Below are 13865 nucleotides of genomic sequence, written 5' to 3'. Positions count from 1 at the left end.
AGAGTGGCGATGGGAGTGACGGCTCTTTGAAGGGAAGCAGATCCCATGTCGACGTTCCTCTCTGGGAGCCGGACTTTGTTCTCCGGTCCTCCCCCTGAGAGCAATTACATTGTACACATTCATTAGGATGACCTTTGCGGGGAGATACCGTTTCATTCAGCTCCTCTCGGCGCATTCACAAACGCTGCACGGCTCGCCGCAGCCGGGATGAGAGAATAGAAAGCTGCAGGAATGTTGGTGGGTTTGTTTGTTTTTTTTGACACACGAGAGGGGTATTTACTGTAGTATTGTAAATCGTATTACAAAATATTACAATTTTTTTAAAGTGTCTTCAACGACAGAATTTACTTACAGGCATCAAACTGATTTTTATTAAACCCATTGAATTTAAGGAAATGGAACAGGAAGTGCAAACATGCCAACTCAATCAAGAATTTTGGGAATCACTATTTTGTCCATATTTTGAGAAGTACGCATATTTGCTTTCTTTACATTGATTCCACTTATGGTATAAATTAAGCTAGAGTTAATTGCTAGGTTGCTACCTGTTAGCATAGCCAAACTAGCCGTTAGAAACAGCTAGCTTGGCTCGGTCCAAAAGTAACAATCAGCCTGCCAGCACCTCTAAAGCTCACGAATGAAAATGTTATTTCTTATTTGTTAAACCAAAAAAAAACAAAAATATTAAATTGTAAGAATGTTGTGGTTCAAATGTTGGTCATGAGCAGGGCACAGTTACTTCCTCACAGTGACAACAAGAAGATTTCCGAAAGCAAATGTTTCGTAGCAATCTCACACCATAGAAAGTTGTTTAAGTTTGCAAAAGATTAAGCTGCATTTTTTTTAATGCAGAATAGTTTTATTCCCAAAAGTAATATGTCCTTATCTGTGTTTGCTGTCCTGGTGGACTGTTTGTTAGCCCAGCTAGCTGCTTCCCCGTTTCCAGTCTTTATGCTAAACTACGCTAACTGTCAAATGGAGTACTTCATATTCTTCTCATAACTGGCAATAAAGCAGTCCTTAACAAAACTATCTGTAATACACTCTTGTATAGTTTTAGTTTTGCACTTACTGTGTGTTTTAATTGCAATGCAAAGACAATATATCATATTTAGTTTTTTACAGTCTGTTATTTTTTCACTCAGGAGCTCTGTTGTTCTTTTCAACGATAGCATTGCAACTTATCCTTTCTACATGCAACCATGAAGGATTAAAAACACCTCTTATCTCTTTTGCTTTCAACAGTGAGCTATTCATGAGAAAGTTACAAGAAGTTCCTCCTTCAATATGTGTCCTCATCACCTCCATTCGTCTTAGCCCACAGACAGGGAGGTTCAGCGTGTGTCTTTTACGTGCCTTTCATTCTCTTGCGTTATCTGACTTAAACAAATAATCTTGAAGTGGAAAAAAAAAAAGCACATTTCTGTGCGGTAAACAACTGAAATCGAATCCAGTTTCATCAAGGACACCTGATATTCCTACTCTGACGGTGTGTTTTCCGGGGAAGGTGGGAGGATATAACTCCCTTCCTCATGAGCTTGACCCATTCAAAACAAGCGACTGAGAAAGGTCTGACCACACAGGCGCGCGCGCAGACACTGAAGGATGTTGTGTTTGGATTTCTTCTGCTGTGGAGCGTTGATGCTCTGCTGCACCAGGCTCTGTGGGGCTCTGCCGGCCTCACATGGACGACGTCTGATCCCGGGCCACGACCCCGCAGTGACAGGTCAGACAAGATTAAAACCCTTTCAAACGTGTGCATTAATGTGCCGTGTCTTCATTTTTGGCTTTGGTGCTCTTTGTTTATTCTGTGTGTGTTTTGGATTGTTTGCATGCGGTTCCTGCTTCTAGCTTTTATCTGTTTTTTTAGTACATTCTGTCATTTTTTTTTTATTTTTATACCTTCCCATCAACAGAAACCTCATCGGCCTCCAAAGTCTCTCATCACGGCCCTCAAACTGCAGCCTGTTTCGTGGATGACATTTTCGAGGTGTTGCGTGACGCCGTCGCTCCCGACGGTGAACTCACAAACGACAGTTTGTCTCAGTTTGGGGTCTGCACTGCGTCCGACAGCTCGTCGGGCTCAGTCTTGTTAGAGCTGGCAAAGGAAGCGAGCAGAAACCAGAGACACGGATTGGAGGCGCTGCACCCGACTGGAGGTATGAGCGCTGTCTGATCACGGCAAATGCATCATTTGGATGCTTTTCTACAAAAGCGATGTCTTGTTTTCTCCATCAGTGCTCTTGGCAGAGGAAGAACAGAAAGGAACGCTTATGTTGACCTTTGACCTCCCGCCGTCTCATTTGCTCAAGCGGAGCCCTGCGCTGCTCCTGGCGTTTGAAAGCCCGCCCACTGGAGGAATCGTGGACGTCACATTCACCAGTCAGTCGCTGCATCCTCACGCGCAGGTAAAGATGATACATGAAGGGAAGTCTGTCCTGAAGTTCCTGAATCTGTTGCGTATGGTTTTGGTCACGCATGCTGCTGTGGTTTTCCGTGTCTTTTCTAGACTGTGTGCATCTCGGGAGAAACGCGGTACATGCTGCTGACGGGGAAAGCAACAGAGGCCAACGTTTACCAGAAATGGAGCATTTCTGTTGAGACGAAGTCCCCCGATATGAGTAAGATACGAGAACGGTGTGATTTCTGGTTTCATGAGCACCCTCCTCACATTTTCCTCCCTTTGCAGGTCGAAGCCTCAAAGACATCCTTATTGGTGGAAGATCAGGAACTGACATCAGCGTAGTTCCGCTTCTGCTTTTCTCTGGGGAGAGAGGAACTGACACAAGGTGGTTATGGCTTTTATGTTTCCTATTGACTCCTGTCAGAAGTTCTTTTTTTTTTAATATTCTCTTTCTCTATCCTCATAGTTCACCCCTGGCCTCTTCCCAGACCTCCTTCCTCTGTGAGCTGAAGCGGTTCCTGAGTGACGTCCTGCCTCAGGACCACCGTGAGCTCTCTCCGCTCCTGCTGGACTCCTTGCAGTCCCTGCCCCCCCTGATGCTGGACTTATCCTCCAGCGACGCCCTGCTGGCGGGACTGATCAACTCCTCCTCCATCACCATCTTCTCCTTCAGCAGCTGGAGCTCCGTGTTTCAGGTGCACCGCGGAGAATTGTCCTTTCCCCCCGCGCTGCTGGAGGAGCTCAAGCAGAGGTTGGAGGAGACCGCGGGGAAGATAACGCAGGTCATCCGGGACGAGCAGGCGGGTCAGAGGGCCACGGAGAGGCTGGAGAGGCTCAAGGACCTCAGTGCGTTTCCGTTGACGGAACCGGCAGCAGGTGATGTGTCCAAAAGAAAACTGTCTCCTAAAGCGTGTGTTCACTTGAACTGATTTAAAGCGCATTTTATTGAACTGTTAACAATATATAAGTGGATCGTCCAATTGGTCTGTTTAGATCGGTTTAAGTTTACATTCGTACTACGGCCTTTTGAAGAAGCAGAAGGTTGAGGGTTCAACCATTCATTCATTAGTTTCAGCTAATTATTTAAATTGTTTATCCCCTACTTGAAGTTATATATCAAAGCTGGAAATATTGCAAACAGCAAACAAGAATTAAGACAGCTCTTTACAATTCTGTAAAGTATCAGATAATCACAAAACTATAAAGTGTTTTGTTCATTTACTGTTAAAAAAAAGAAGCTTGTATCCTTCTCTGTCACATTTTCATTATCAAGATAAGTTGAGCTACCTCACAGTCTACACACACACACACACACACACACACACACACAGAAGATGCCTCTGCTCGTGAGTCACAGTATAATCACGGTTATAAATTATTATTATAAATGAGCCCATCCGACATTCAAAAAAAATGTATATCATGATCCTGGATTCCTTTTTTAACTGCTGCTTCTGTTACCTCTAGAACAGGAGCGAGCCAGTACCGTGCATTTATTCTGCTGAAGGCCCTGCAGACGGTGGCCCGGGCCTACGAGGTGCAGAGAGGACTGCGGGCCACCAGAGCCGGTTCAGACAACCCAGTGAGGGCCAACATCTGCGGGCTGAGGAGCCTCACCGTGTCCCTGGAAAAGCGCATCGGGCTCCCAAACTCGGTCAACATCAACAACTGCCACGGCTCTTGCGCTTTCCCCATGAGCAACGGCAACAACCACGCCGTCCTGCTCAACTTCCACATCGAGGGCGAGAATGTGGACGAGCGGGCGCCGTGCTGCGTGCCCGTGGCCTACGACGCCCTGGATGTGGTGGACTTGAACGAGCACGGGACCTTCCTCTCCACCAAAAAAGATGTGGTGGCCAGGGAGTGCGGATGCCGCTAAAATGTTTTACTACTGGGTGTGGGATCAAGTGATATTTTACATATAACACTGAAACTTGTGTCATGCAATTGTTACGGGCATATATATATATATATATATATATATATATATATATATATATATATATATATATATATATATATATATATATATATACAGCTTTTTGTGCTTTGATTAAGATATTATTATTTTATTATTGTTTGAAAATTGTGAAGAACTTTGTGACATCTGATGAAAATATAAGATTGTGTTACAATGTGTCGGTAAGTGACACTTCTGAATAAGTGATACTAAAAGATAGATTGGATTAAATGTTTTAAAGACGTGTGTTTAATGTGATGAACATTTCTAGTTAGCCTGACACATTCTCTACAAAACAAACAGATATGGATTAATAAATGTAACGTTCTGTATTTTTATATTATTAAATGAAAAGTATATGAAAGGTTGTTTGTGCTCTTTATTTAATAACCTGTTGTTGTGTGACAGTTGATGACATCATATCATACGTTCGGCTTGGGCTTCAGGATTGCTCTGTTGCCAATCGGCTTCTTTCTTCTTCTTATCGCTCCGACTTCTTCGGATCCCCACCACCACATGAAATTGTCCCATATGGAAATCTGGAGACGGACAGCAGGAAACAGTTGAAAAAGTGATGCCTCAAACACTCATATTACACAACGACATGAAAACAGAAAATATTTCAATATACTTTACAAAAACAGTCACTTCATGGATTAGATTTTATGACGTCTGCCAGTATTCAGCTATATTTAAAGAGAAATATACCCTTAAATATAGTGATTATTTTATAGTTCCGTTTCTAATTCTTGAATTATTTGAGTCTGACAATCAAGTGAACAGCAAAGAAACGGATCCTGGAGTTGCTTCACTGTATGAAAGATGTTTCATTATCATAATCAGTTGTGACCTTGTAAAATGATGCAATGCAAGGAAATCATACTTGCGAGGCATTGTGGTTGTTTTTTTTAATATTGCTTGATCTGTAATCAAAGGCACTGCTCGAGACTCGATGCCTTTTGGAAACAGCTTCCAATGAGACAAAAAACATCTGTAACACCTGTCATCGTTCACAGAGCTGTTTTACTGGTTCCCGACGATCATCCAGATTTAATCCCGCCCCAAAATCCATAAAGAAACAAGTACCAGCTCTGCGCGAATGTGTGTCGTGCAATGCTAATGCATTTAACTAATTAGCCTAGCATTAATCTTGCATAACCAAACCCATAATGCTATTATTTGAAGGCCCAGAAGGAAATGTTTAAAAACATAAAATAACAAATAAATGAAAATGGAGCATGGAATTGGTGCTCATCACTGCACTAAACTCTCCGCCTAACAAATTGATCCCTCAGGGTGTCTTAATTTCCATATATTGAAAAAAATGTTTTCTCCAAACCCCCCATGAGCTTAGAATGAGAAAATGGTTTTGCAACTCAATATATTAGCTGCTGGTTCATGACTTTACTTGCCGCAATTAAAAAGCTAATAATCTCACCATTTAGTGTAAAGCTTTAAACTTAACATAAACAAAAGCCTCAGCTGATCTGTATCACGCAATTAAACAGCAGAACAGCACACAGACACACAAAAAATTCAACTACCACTTTAGCTGTGTTACAGAGATAGACAATACCTGAAATATCGAACCATCCTGTAGACTTCCAAAGAAAGACCCCGTCTCCTCAACTAAAGAATCCATTGCGTCTAGAAAACAAAGGAAGATAAAGAGTTTAGGATAGATAGATAGAGAGATAGATAGATAGATAGATAGATAGATAGATAGATAGATAGATAGATACTTTATTCAGGGGTAAATTTGTTTGTGGCAGCAGCAGGCAAGCAATTAAACATACAAATATCAAGTATATACACTCAATGTATATACTTGATAATACAGTAAAATAGCAGAATATATTCATTTAAGAAAATTAAATAATAAAGAAAATGCAATACAGTGTATGACACAGCATCTGACAGCCAGTGTGGTATTGACATGAATAGAAGAATACACCAAAGCAGCAGTACAGTTTCATACATGTTGCATGTCACTGATGCAGGCACAAACTGAATACATCTTTGTGTGACATGGTTGCGGTACTCACCGTGCACTTCGCTGACCCCTGAGCTCACAACCAGGACGACCAGTGCCAGCACTAAGCAGCGGTTCATGGTGAATCCTTTCCATGGATTTGGAACATCACTCAAACTTTCGATGGACAGAATGCGCTCGTAAGACACTGTGGACAGACACCAACGAGTCAGATGCTTGTTGCCATAGAATTGACTCGGTGTGTGGACATAATGTCTTACTTGTGATGGGTTCAGATGTGCCAACTCTCCAGTCCTGTAGGTGGAGGTTTAGATTCAAAGCTGGATCCGTAATTAGGCTGTAAGTTAAGATGATAAATTAAGTGCCAGTCCAGTTTAAAACCAATTGAAAGTGTTTTTACAATGTTTTTGACTGTGTTGCTGTGTGTGCACAGTCTTTCAAACGGTCCTGTGTGTCATAGTCAAACATAAGGCGGCTTAAAATAGTCGCCTGCAGCTCATTGCAGAAGATAAACATGATCATAAGAGTTTAGTTTCATATTAACATCTGAACAGGAGAAGAAGAAAAAAATTAACTTACCTGAGTTGAACCTTCTGTCGTGTCTCAGCATTGAAGTCAATGTGGTTGTTTTGATGGTGATTTCACCAGAGACGGTGTCTTCCACACCCTGCTCCCTGCACCCTGCTCCTTTGCTTCTTGATTGACAGGCACAGATGAGAGTAGTTTAAAAAAAAAAAAAAGGAAAGGAAAATGACACTCATGGTGTGGACTGACACTGTTGCTCCTGACCAGCAGTGAGGCTGTAGGTTGACAAGTGCAACCAGCTTTAGTCTGTGTTCCACTGATAACAGAACAAAAATGATGCCGGATGGGAGGAAATAGTGAAATTATTAATCTTGCCCTGTTGGGGAAGAACAAAAAAGAGTGACTCTATTACATTATCCTAGTTTAGTACCATTAGTGTACGACTGATAATGCCATCCCACCGACTGGTGGTCGCATTCTTTCTCTGGTAAACACGGTTAGCTCCTTTGGCATTGTTGCAGATGTTTGCACTGTTAGCTGCAAGCCGCTGGCTCAGCTGTCGCCATTTTGAGAGAAATTTGGAGGCCGTATATAACATGCTACCAAGCTGAGGTCCCTGCTGACCCCAGAGGTACACTTTTAATCAAATCTTAAGTGCTTTATTCTATCATTCCACATTTTCATTGTGGTTTCTTTCAGTATGTTACACTTCGGCTCTCAATATCAGAATCAGAAACGATGTATTGCCACTTTTAAGGATTTTGACATGTGATTGGAGCACGACAATAAACACAATGTATGCTGTTCGAATGATTATTAATGTTTCAGTCATAATAAAAAGTAATAAAAAAACAAAGGTTATTTGCCACTTTGATGTTAGATTTTTCAAATATCATTTTTAAAGAGTGTACTTTTTTTTACATTGTTATCTCATCCTACATTGATTTAAAGTAGTCTATTCTCACCATTCAATTAAATATTTAGAGCCAGAGAGTTAATCATATGTCTCAGCTCAGGAGGGCTCGTGAAGTGCGTCAAAGTTTCACAGTAAACGTCATGGCGGTCAGGACACGCCCCCCTCAAATACTGCAGCCTGCCAGCTCTGACTCGGGCATAAGACGAGGGGAGAGGACAGAGCGAGTCGCTGGTGTTGACGCTGGCCGGATGGTTAAATCTAACCTACAGACGATTTTGAATAGTCATTGTTTTGTTAGAGAAAAAGAGAGAAACTTATCCGAGATGCCTGTTATTGAGCAATCCAGTAATAAACCCGAACGTGAAAGGTACGTTGCTGTGGACTGTTATTAGCTAAATTAGCTCACGGGCTAAGCTGCATTTAAAAACCCGCGGCCTAGCTGGGAGACGTGTGTATACTTCCAGAGGCAGCGCCGTGTTTCTTGTTTACATCACATCTCAATAGGTTCCAGTTGACAGGCTTAAAAAAATGTTGGGGCTTTTGACGCCTCTTTAATTTTACGCCATGACAAAATGCCCCCTAAATTACAAAAACTGTTCCCCGATCAGCATTTAACATGTAACGTTTCTTAGCGTTGTTATTCAGCAAAGGGGCAAAATAATAATCGACAGAGCTGTTGACGGCTACGCTAAGCTAACACTGTCATGTAATGCTTTTCAACGCATCATTAGCTAGTTAGCTAATGTTAAACGCTAGCTAGCTAACACTAGATTAGACTCGGACGTTGGTATTTTATACAGCCCCTCTTATATGTAAGCACACCTTCCGTTAATTGCTATAATAACGGTGTATGTGTGTATTTATTAAATAAATACATATATTATTTTTGCGTTATTATAAGCGCGTTTGCTTAATTTTAATATGTATCGTCGAGTCGCTAGCTGCGTTAGCTAATGTCTAACTAGCGTTACAGTTAAATATCATCACGTGTTTCATGTTTTCGGCGTTGCAGTGAAAACAGTCGATGACAATAACAACATGGACATTGTGATCGTATTTCATCCAGTATCTGACGCTAGACTTATCAGACCCCACGGCGCATCGGACGTGTTTATTTAAGGTTATGTAACGTTAGCTTGTTGCTAACCGACGTAGCTGATAATTTGAGGCTTCATGGCTTGTTTTTTTCAATTTTGCTTGAACGTGACACTCGTGTTTATCAATATGAATCAACGGAAATGATTTCCGCTCGATGAACTAATTGGGTTCACAGTCGAAATAGTTAAAATAAATACATATTTTCAAATAACCTTTGTCCCCTCAAACCTAAGTAGTATTATGTAAATAACTGGTGGGTGGATTCCGTGTGCTTTAATGTAACGTGAGTGATTTTACTGGAAATTAAAAACCTGTAAAAACACCGTTGGGGTTTGATGTATCAGGATTTTTAAACGACTTGAGAGCGATTTGCCTTTTGGGGTGTTTTTCCCCTTCATTCTGATCCTGATCAGATTCTTGTCGAGGTTGTTTGTGAAGCTCTATAGCGTCGTGAAGGACTCATAGGAAATTTCCACTGCACTGCGAAGCAGGAGGGGAGGGGTGAGGGGTAATTTTGAGTCCAGTGATGACATATTGTACACAGAAGCTCCTTCTTATTCAATAGATATACTTACTTTCGGCATTTACTGCAACAATGGCATATATGCTATTTAACACCCCTATGATGACCGTGATATATTGTAAAATATATCACAATAATTAAACAGTTTTCTCTTTAAGCCATGCATTTTATTTTTAACCGTCACAGCTACTGATCCGGTTTGTCTTCTTTGAGATGAGGGTAGTAAAACATCATTTTGTCCGCCTGAAGCAAAAACATTTGCATAATACTTGAGGTAATGATATTCCTCTGAAATGTCTTTTACATGATATTCACATGTGACAAAGGTGCTCTTGTGCAAGCAGCTTGCGAGACTCGCCGCTCATGTTACCAGAGCGTCCGTCTCTGCCAAGACGACCGGGGACGTGAATGTGTGGCGCTTTCTAATGGAGGCGCGGAGATCCTCAGAGACGGCTGTTCGCTGAAGGGAGACGTTGATCTAGCGAACGGGTGCTGCGTGTCCGTTTTTTGATGCAGGAGGAAAGAGGCGGCATTGCCGGTGTTATGTAAAGATGATAATTGGCTGTTTTACATAATCCGATAATAAGGATTTAGCGAGAGTTTGTGTGCAATGCCTTGCGAAAGGATGGGGCCTTGCACATTGACCTGGTTAGCCAGAGTTATGGGAGGGACAATGGTTCCCGTTTGTTTTTTTCACACATCTGCTCCACATATAGCGCAGCGGTGGCATCTGCGTAAGAGGGCATCTGTGAGTGTCTGAGGGCGTTTGCGATGCTTTCGAAGGGTTGTGTTCCTTATATTGGGACGCAGTTAGTGCAGCTGTACCCTCAGGCAGGCTAATAGTTAAACAAACAGAGGCTGATCCTCCGGCCACCTTCCGCTGAGAATCATGTGACAAGCTTAAAGTTACCTCATAGAAACAGCAAGGCACGCCAATCCGTTTTTAGGAAGTTCAGTGCTACGGTTCTTGGGTGAACAGCGAAATGTCTCCATAGGGGTGACAGCGGCAGGATCGGCATTTTGTGAGATATGAAAACATTAACGGCCTTGAGGTTGTATTAATTATTTGTCTGACGTAACATTTAAATGGGACATCATCGATCATTTGTGATCTAAACCTCTCCTGCTTCTCAGCTTGTTAATTTCATGTGGACAAATCAACACATCATGCAAATGTGTGCGTCAGGTGTTCAAAATAAGTTAATTTTCACCATGGCTCTGCGCCTAAGATGAGGACAGTTATCGATTAAACTATGCCCACCGGCTTCGTACGGATCAGTTCCTCAGCACTCACACATTGTTCACAACTGTTTTACTTTAGTTTCAGTGATGAGTCACTCAACAGTACACCGTGTGCCGAGCGCTCTGTTTATATCGGGGGCTTGGTTTGTGTTTAGCTGCAGAAGCTTCAGTGGACACTTGACTCACAATGGCTCCGTCTGTGTGTGCGTTTGTTTCGCACTCCAGTATCTCCAGTCCCAGGAGGTGCTCCCGCTGTTGCAGTAACCCGTGTCCGGGGCCTCTGTGGTGCTCCTGATGCCCCTCACCCACCCCTGAAGATCCCAGGTGGGCGAGGGAATGACCAGCGGGATCGCAATCTTTCAGCTAAACTATTCTATTCTGTAAGTTGAACCGTCTTTTTACTGGTTTTTACAGCAGGTGTTCTTTTCTCTGAGTGGGAGTGTTTTTTTTTTTTTTTTTGATAAGAGGGAGAATGAAACACAGAGTGTTGTTTGCAATACTGCAATTTTGAATCTTATCACTCTTGGACCTCAGTAAAGCTACTGATAGAATAGTTTTACGTAATACATCTGCAGATAATTGTAATCAATCAATCAAAACTTTATTACAGACTCAAGATCCAGATAATACAAAAGACATAAAATTCTGTGTATTTGTAATATCTGATCGTCACTCTACTTATCATACTCAACTGATTAAAAACCTGTTTGATAATGAGCAGGATGTCCCAACCTCACAGTCTAATTTTATAGCTCTCGGTTATAACCGATTTTCGTGTAGTCTTCCCTGCCAACAGAAGATTATTCAAGATGTCCTCTGAAATGCCTTGTCCCACTTGTCCTCTCTGTCCTCCAGGATACTCAGTTGCTGGTTCTTGAGGAGCCTGCGCCCGCCAATGGCAGAGTGCGCTTCTTGCTCTTCGAGCCCCGGCGCTCTGAGGGCAAGCTCTGCGTCTGGAGGGCGGCGCTGAAAGGAGGGAACCTTTACGTGGAAATCCCTCCCGGAGCTTTGCCCGAGGGCAGCAAAGACAGGTCAGTCGGCAGAAACGGAAAGATTTATATTTATTTGTACAATTTATATATCTCCCCACTGATGGAAATGTGCTGAGACCATCATGAATAACAATTTCCCTCTGACATTCAGTCACGTCCGTCCTATAATTCATTAACATTTTTGTTTGCTGTGTTTCTCCACAGTTTTGCCCTTCTGCTGGAGTTTGCAGAAGAGCAGCTGCAGGTTGGTCACGTGTTCATCTGCTTTCACAAGAGCCGTGACGATAGAGGTGAGACATTTTTTGTCTGGGTTTCCTGAACTGTTCCATTCCTAATATACAAACTCTGGTATAGCACCGGCAATTTAAAATTTGAACCATTTACGGTATTAAAAAAAACACTGGCTTGAGCTATTTGAGTCCAGTTTTCAAACTCCGGTTCAGGAAATAGTTTCTTGGGACTCGCTGTCCTTGTTCTGCTTCATTTGGGCTATTTCAGGAGCTAAACCTGAGCATGAACATAAAGTAGCAGCTAGTTTGGGGCAGATGAAACAAGCACAACTCCAGCTCAGAATAGATTGTCGTCAATGTGTCACTTTTCTCATTCCTGTTTTTCATGAATTTATTTGTACTTATTCAGTGGAAAATTTATGTTTTCAGACTAAATCAACACAAAAACCATCAAAGGGGCGTTTGACAATTTTACAACTGAGATTTTTTCATGCATAAAAAAACCAAATGTCTTCTTTTAGTAAATAATAATGTGTGAATAAATATTGACACTGGTTCTCTCTTCATTTCCCCTCCAGCATCCCTGCTGCGTACGTTCAGTTTCCTGGGCTTTGAGATTGTGAGACCGGGTCATCCCCTCGTCCCCTCCCGCCCCGACGCTTTCTTCATGGCTTACAGCATCGAGCGAGACTCCTCCGATGACGATTAAATGACGCTGAGCGGTTGCAGAAGTGGCTCTCCTCTCAATCCATACCCACGCAGAGCTTTATGATTTTTTTTTTTTTTTTGGAGAAATGAATATATTATCCAAGTTCTGTATGGTTGAGGTCTCCCCTTTTCGTTGGTTCTACCTTTTTAGCTACATGTGCTGTGTTTCAATGATATTTGCACTAGTGTAAGATGTTAATCTACCAGGAATATAGAACAAGCGCCCTCATAATATCCGGGCATTGTGTCCTCGCCACTGTATTACTCTTCATGATGTGTAGTGCCGACCTCCTATTCCCCCTCCCATGAAACACCGCGACGATCATCTCCCCGCTGTAATATTTATGATAAATTTGAATTCATCTTACTCTTGTAAGTTGATGTGTTTTCATAGTATCAGTTGATCCTCCTGTTAATTATTTTTACTTTTTACGTGTGCATGATTTTCATTTGTTGCTATGAGTCACTTGATAGAAATCTGCATGTAGTAACTACTAAATAAAAGTGCACCTAAGTGAATGGAGTCTGTGGTGTTGCGTAATCATCCGGACACGTGAGAGTTAAACTCGGTCGCCCGTTGTGTTATCTGATCGTGTCTCGAGGAAGAAGAGTACACACCTTGTTCAAAGGGCCACTCGGGAAGTCGCCTGCTGTCACACGGCGTCCCCCAGGCTGCCTTCATGGTGTTTACACTCGTCTGTACAGGGAAGTAGTCGCTTCCCTGTGAATACCAGACGGTATAAATAACTAGATACATTCACAGCGTTTAGGTTGTGAAATTGAGCACAGAAAAGCCGGTTATATAAAAAGAGTCGCGCATGGAAGGGGTGTTGAGGCCACCCTCGTCTTTGTGATCATCCTCCATGACAAAGAGAGGTGTGTGTGTGTGTGTGTGTGTGTGTGTATGTAAGAAGTGTGTATGAGTTTTAATTGTAGGTGCAGCTGACAGCCGAAGCAAAGGAGAAGGTGAGTAATGACATTGGGCGACTTTATGGCAGTCCTGTTGTGGGCTTTGTATCGTTTCAACAGTTCCTTATTCAATAGCGCCCCCTAGTGACTGAAACTGAAATGACATGCATTCGTTTTTTTTAAATTTATAACCAGACTGACTTCCTTGTTTTCATTCATCGGGTGCATCCCAAACTATCAATAGTGAGTAGCTGTGCATGAAGATTATATTGGCGGATAATTCTTTAAAGTTTAAGTTTGACACCGCTGCACACCTGTCCCGTCTGCTGCGTGAAGTCCAAAAAAAGATCTTTCTTTGGGTGCAT

General features: G+C 42.3%; 2 protein-coding genes and 1 long non-coding RNA gene across 3 annotated transcripts; 2 read left to right on the top strand and 1 right to left on the bottom strand.

The window, feature by feature from the left end:
* The first annotated feature begins 131 nt into the window (after window positions 1–131).
* amh (anti-Mullerian hormone) lies at window positions 132–4356 on the top strand. Its single transcript, XM_068591592.1, is given in 9 exon segments — window positions 132–237; window positions 1246–1726; window positions 1917–2159; window positions 2239–2408; window positions 2510–2621; window positions 2690–2789; window positions 2871–3249; window positions 3252–3280; window positions 3872–4356. Coding segments are annotated over 8 exon segments (1566 nt in total). The 5' UTR covers window positions 132–237; window positions 1246–1605; the 3' UTR covers window positions 4284–4356.
* Window positions 4357–4728: 372 nt separating this feature from the next.
* LOC137794677 (uncharacterized) lies at window positions 4729–7057 on the bottom strand. The gene is made up of 5 exons (XR_011078325.1): window positions 6937–7057; window positions 6618–6694; window positions 6410–6544; window positions 5941–6011; window positions 4729–4903 (listed from the first exon to the last, which is right to left on the bottom strand). It is a non-coding gene; the product is annotated as an uncharacterized lncRNA (long non-coding RNA).
* A 926-nt stretch (window positions 7058–7983) lies between these two features.
* oaz1a (ornithine decarboxylase antizyme 1a) lies at window positions 7984–13110 on the top strand. The gene is given in 6 exon segments (XM_068591596.1): window positions 7984–8165; window positions 10887–10953; window positions 10955–11041; window positions 11517–11692; window positions 11858–11943; window positions 12462–13110. Coding segments are annotated over 6 exon segments (666 nt in total). The 5' UTR covers window positions 7984–8046; the 3' UTR covers window positions 12593–13110.
* Window positions 13111–13865: the final 755 nt, after the last annotated feature.

Source organism: Clinocottus analis, unplaced genomic scaffold (assembly GCF_023055335.1).
Source record: "Clinocottus analis isolate CAN_PGR_092001 unplaced genomic scaffold, fCliAna1.0.p SCAF_25, whole genome shotgun sequence".
Classification (NCBI taxonomy): Eukaryota; Metazoa; Chordata; class Actinopteri; order Perciformes; family Cottidae; genus Clinocottus; species Clinocottus analis.
This window is presented reverse-complemented; position numbering and strand designations above follow the sequence as displayed.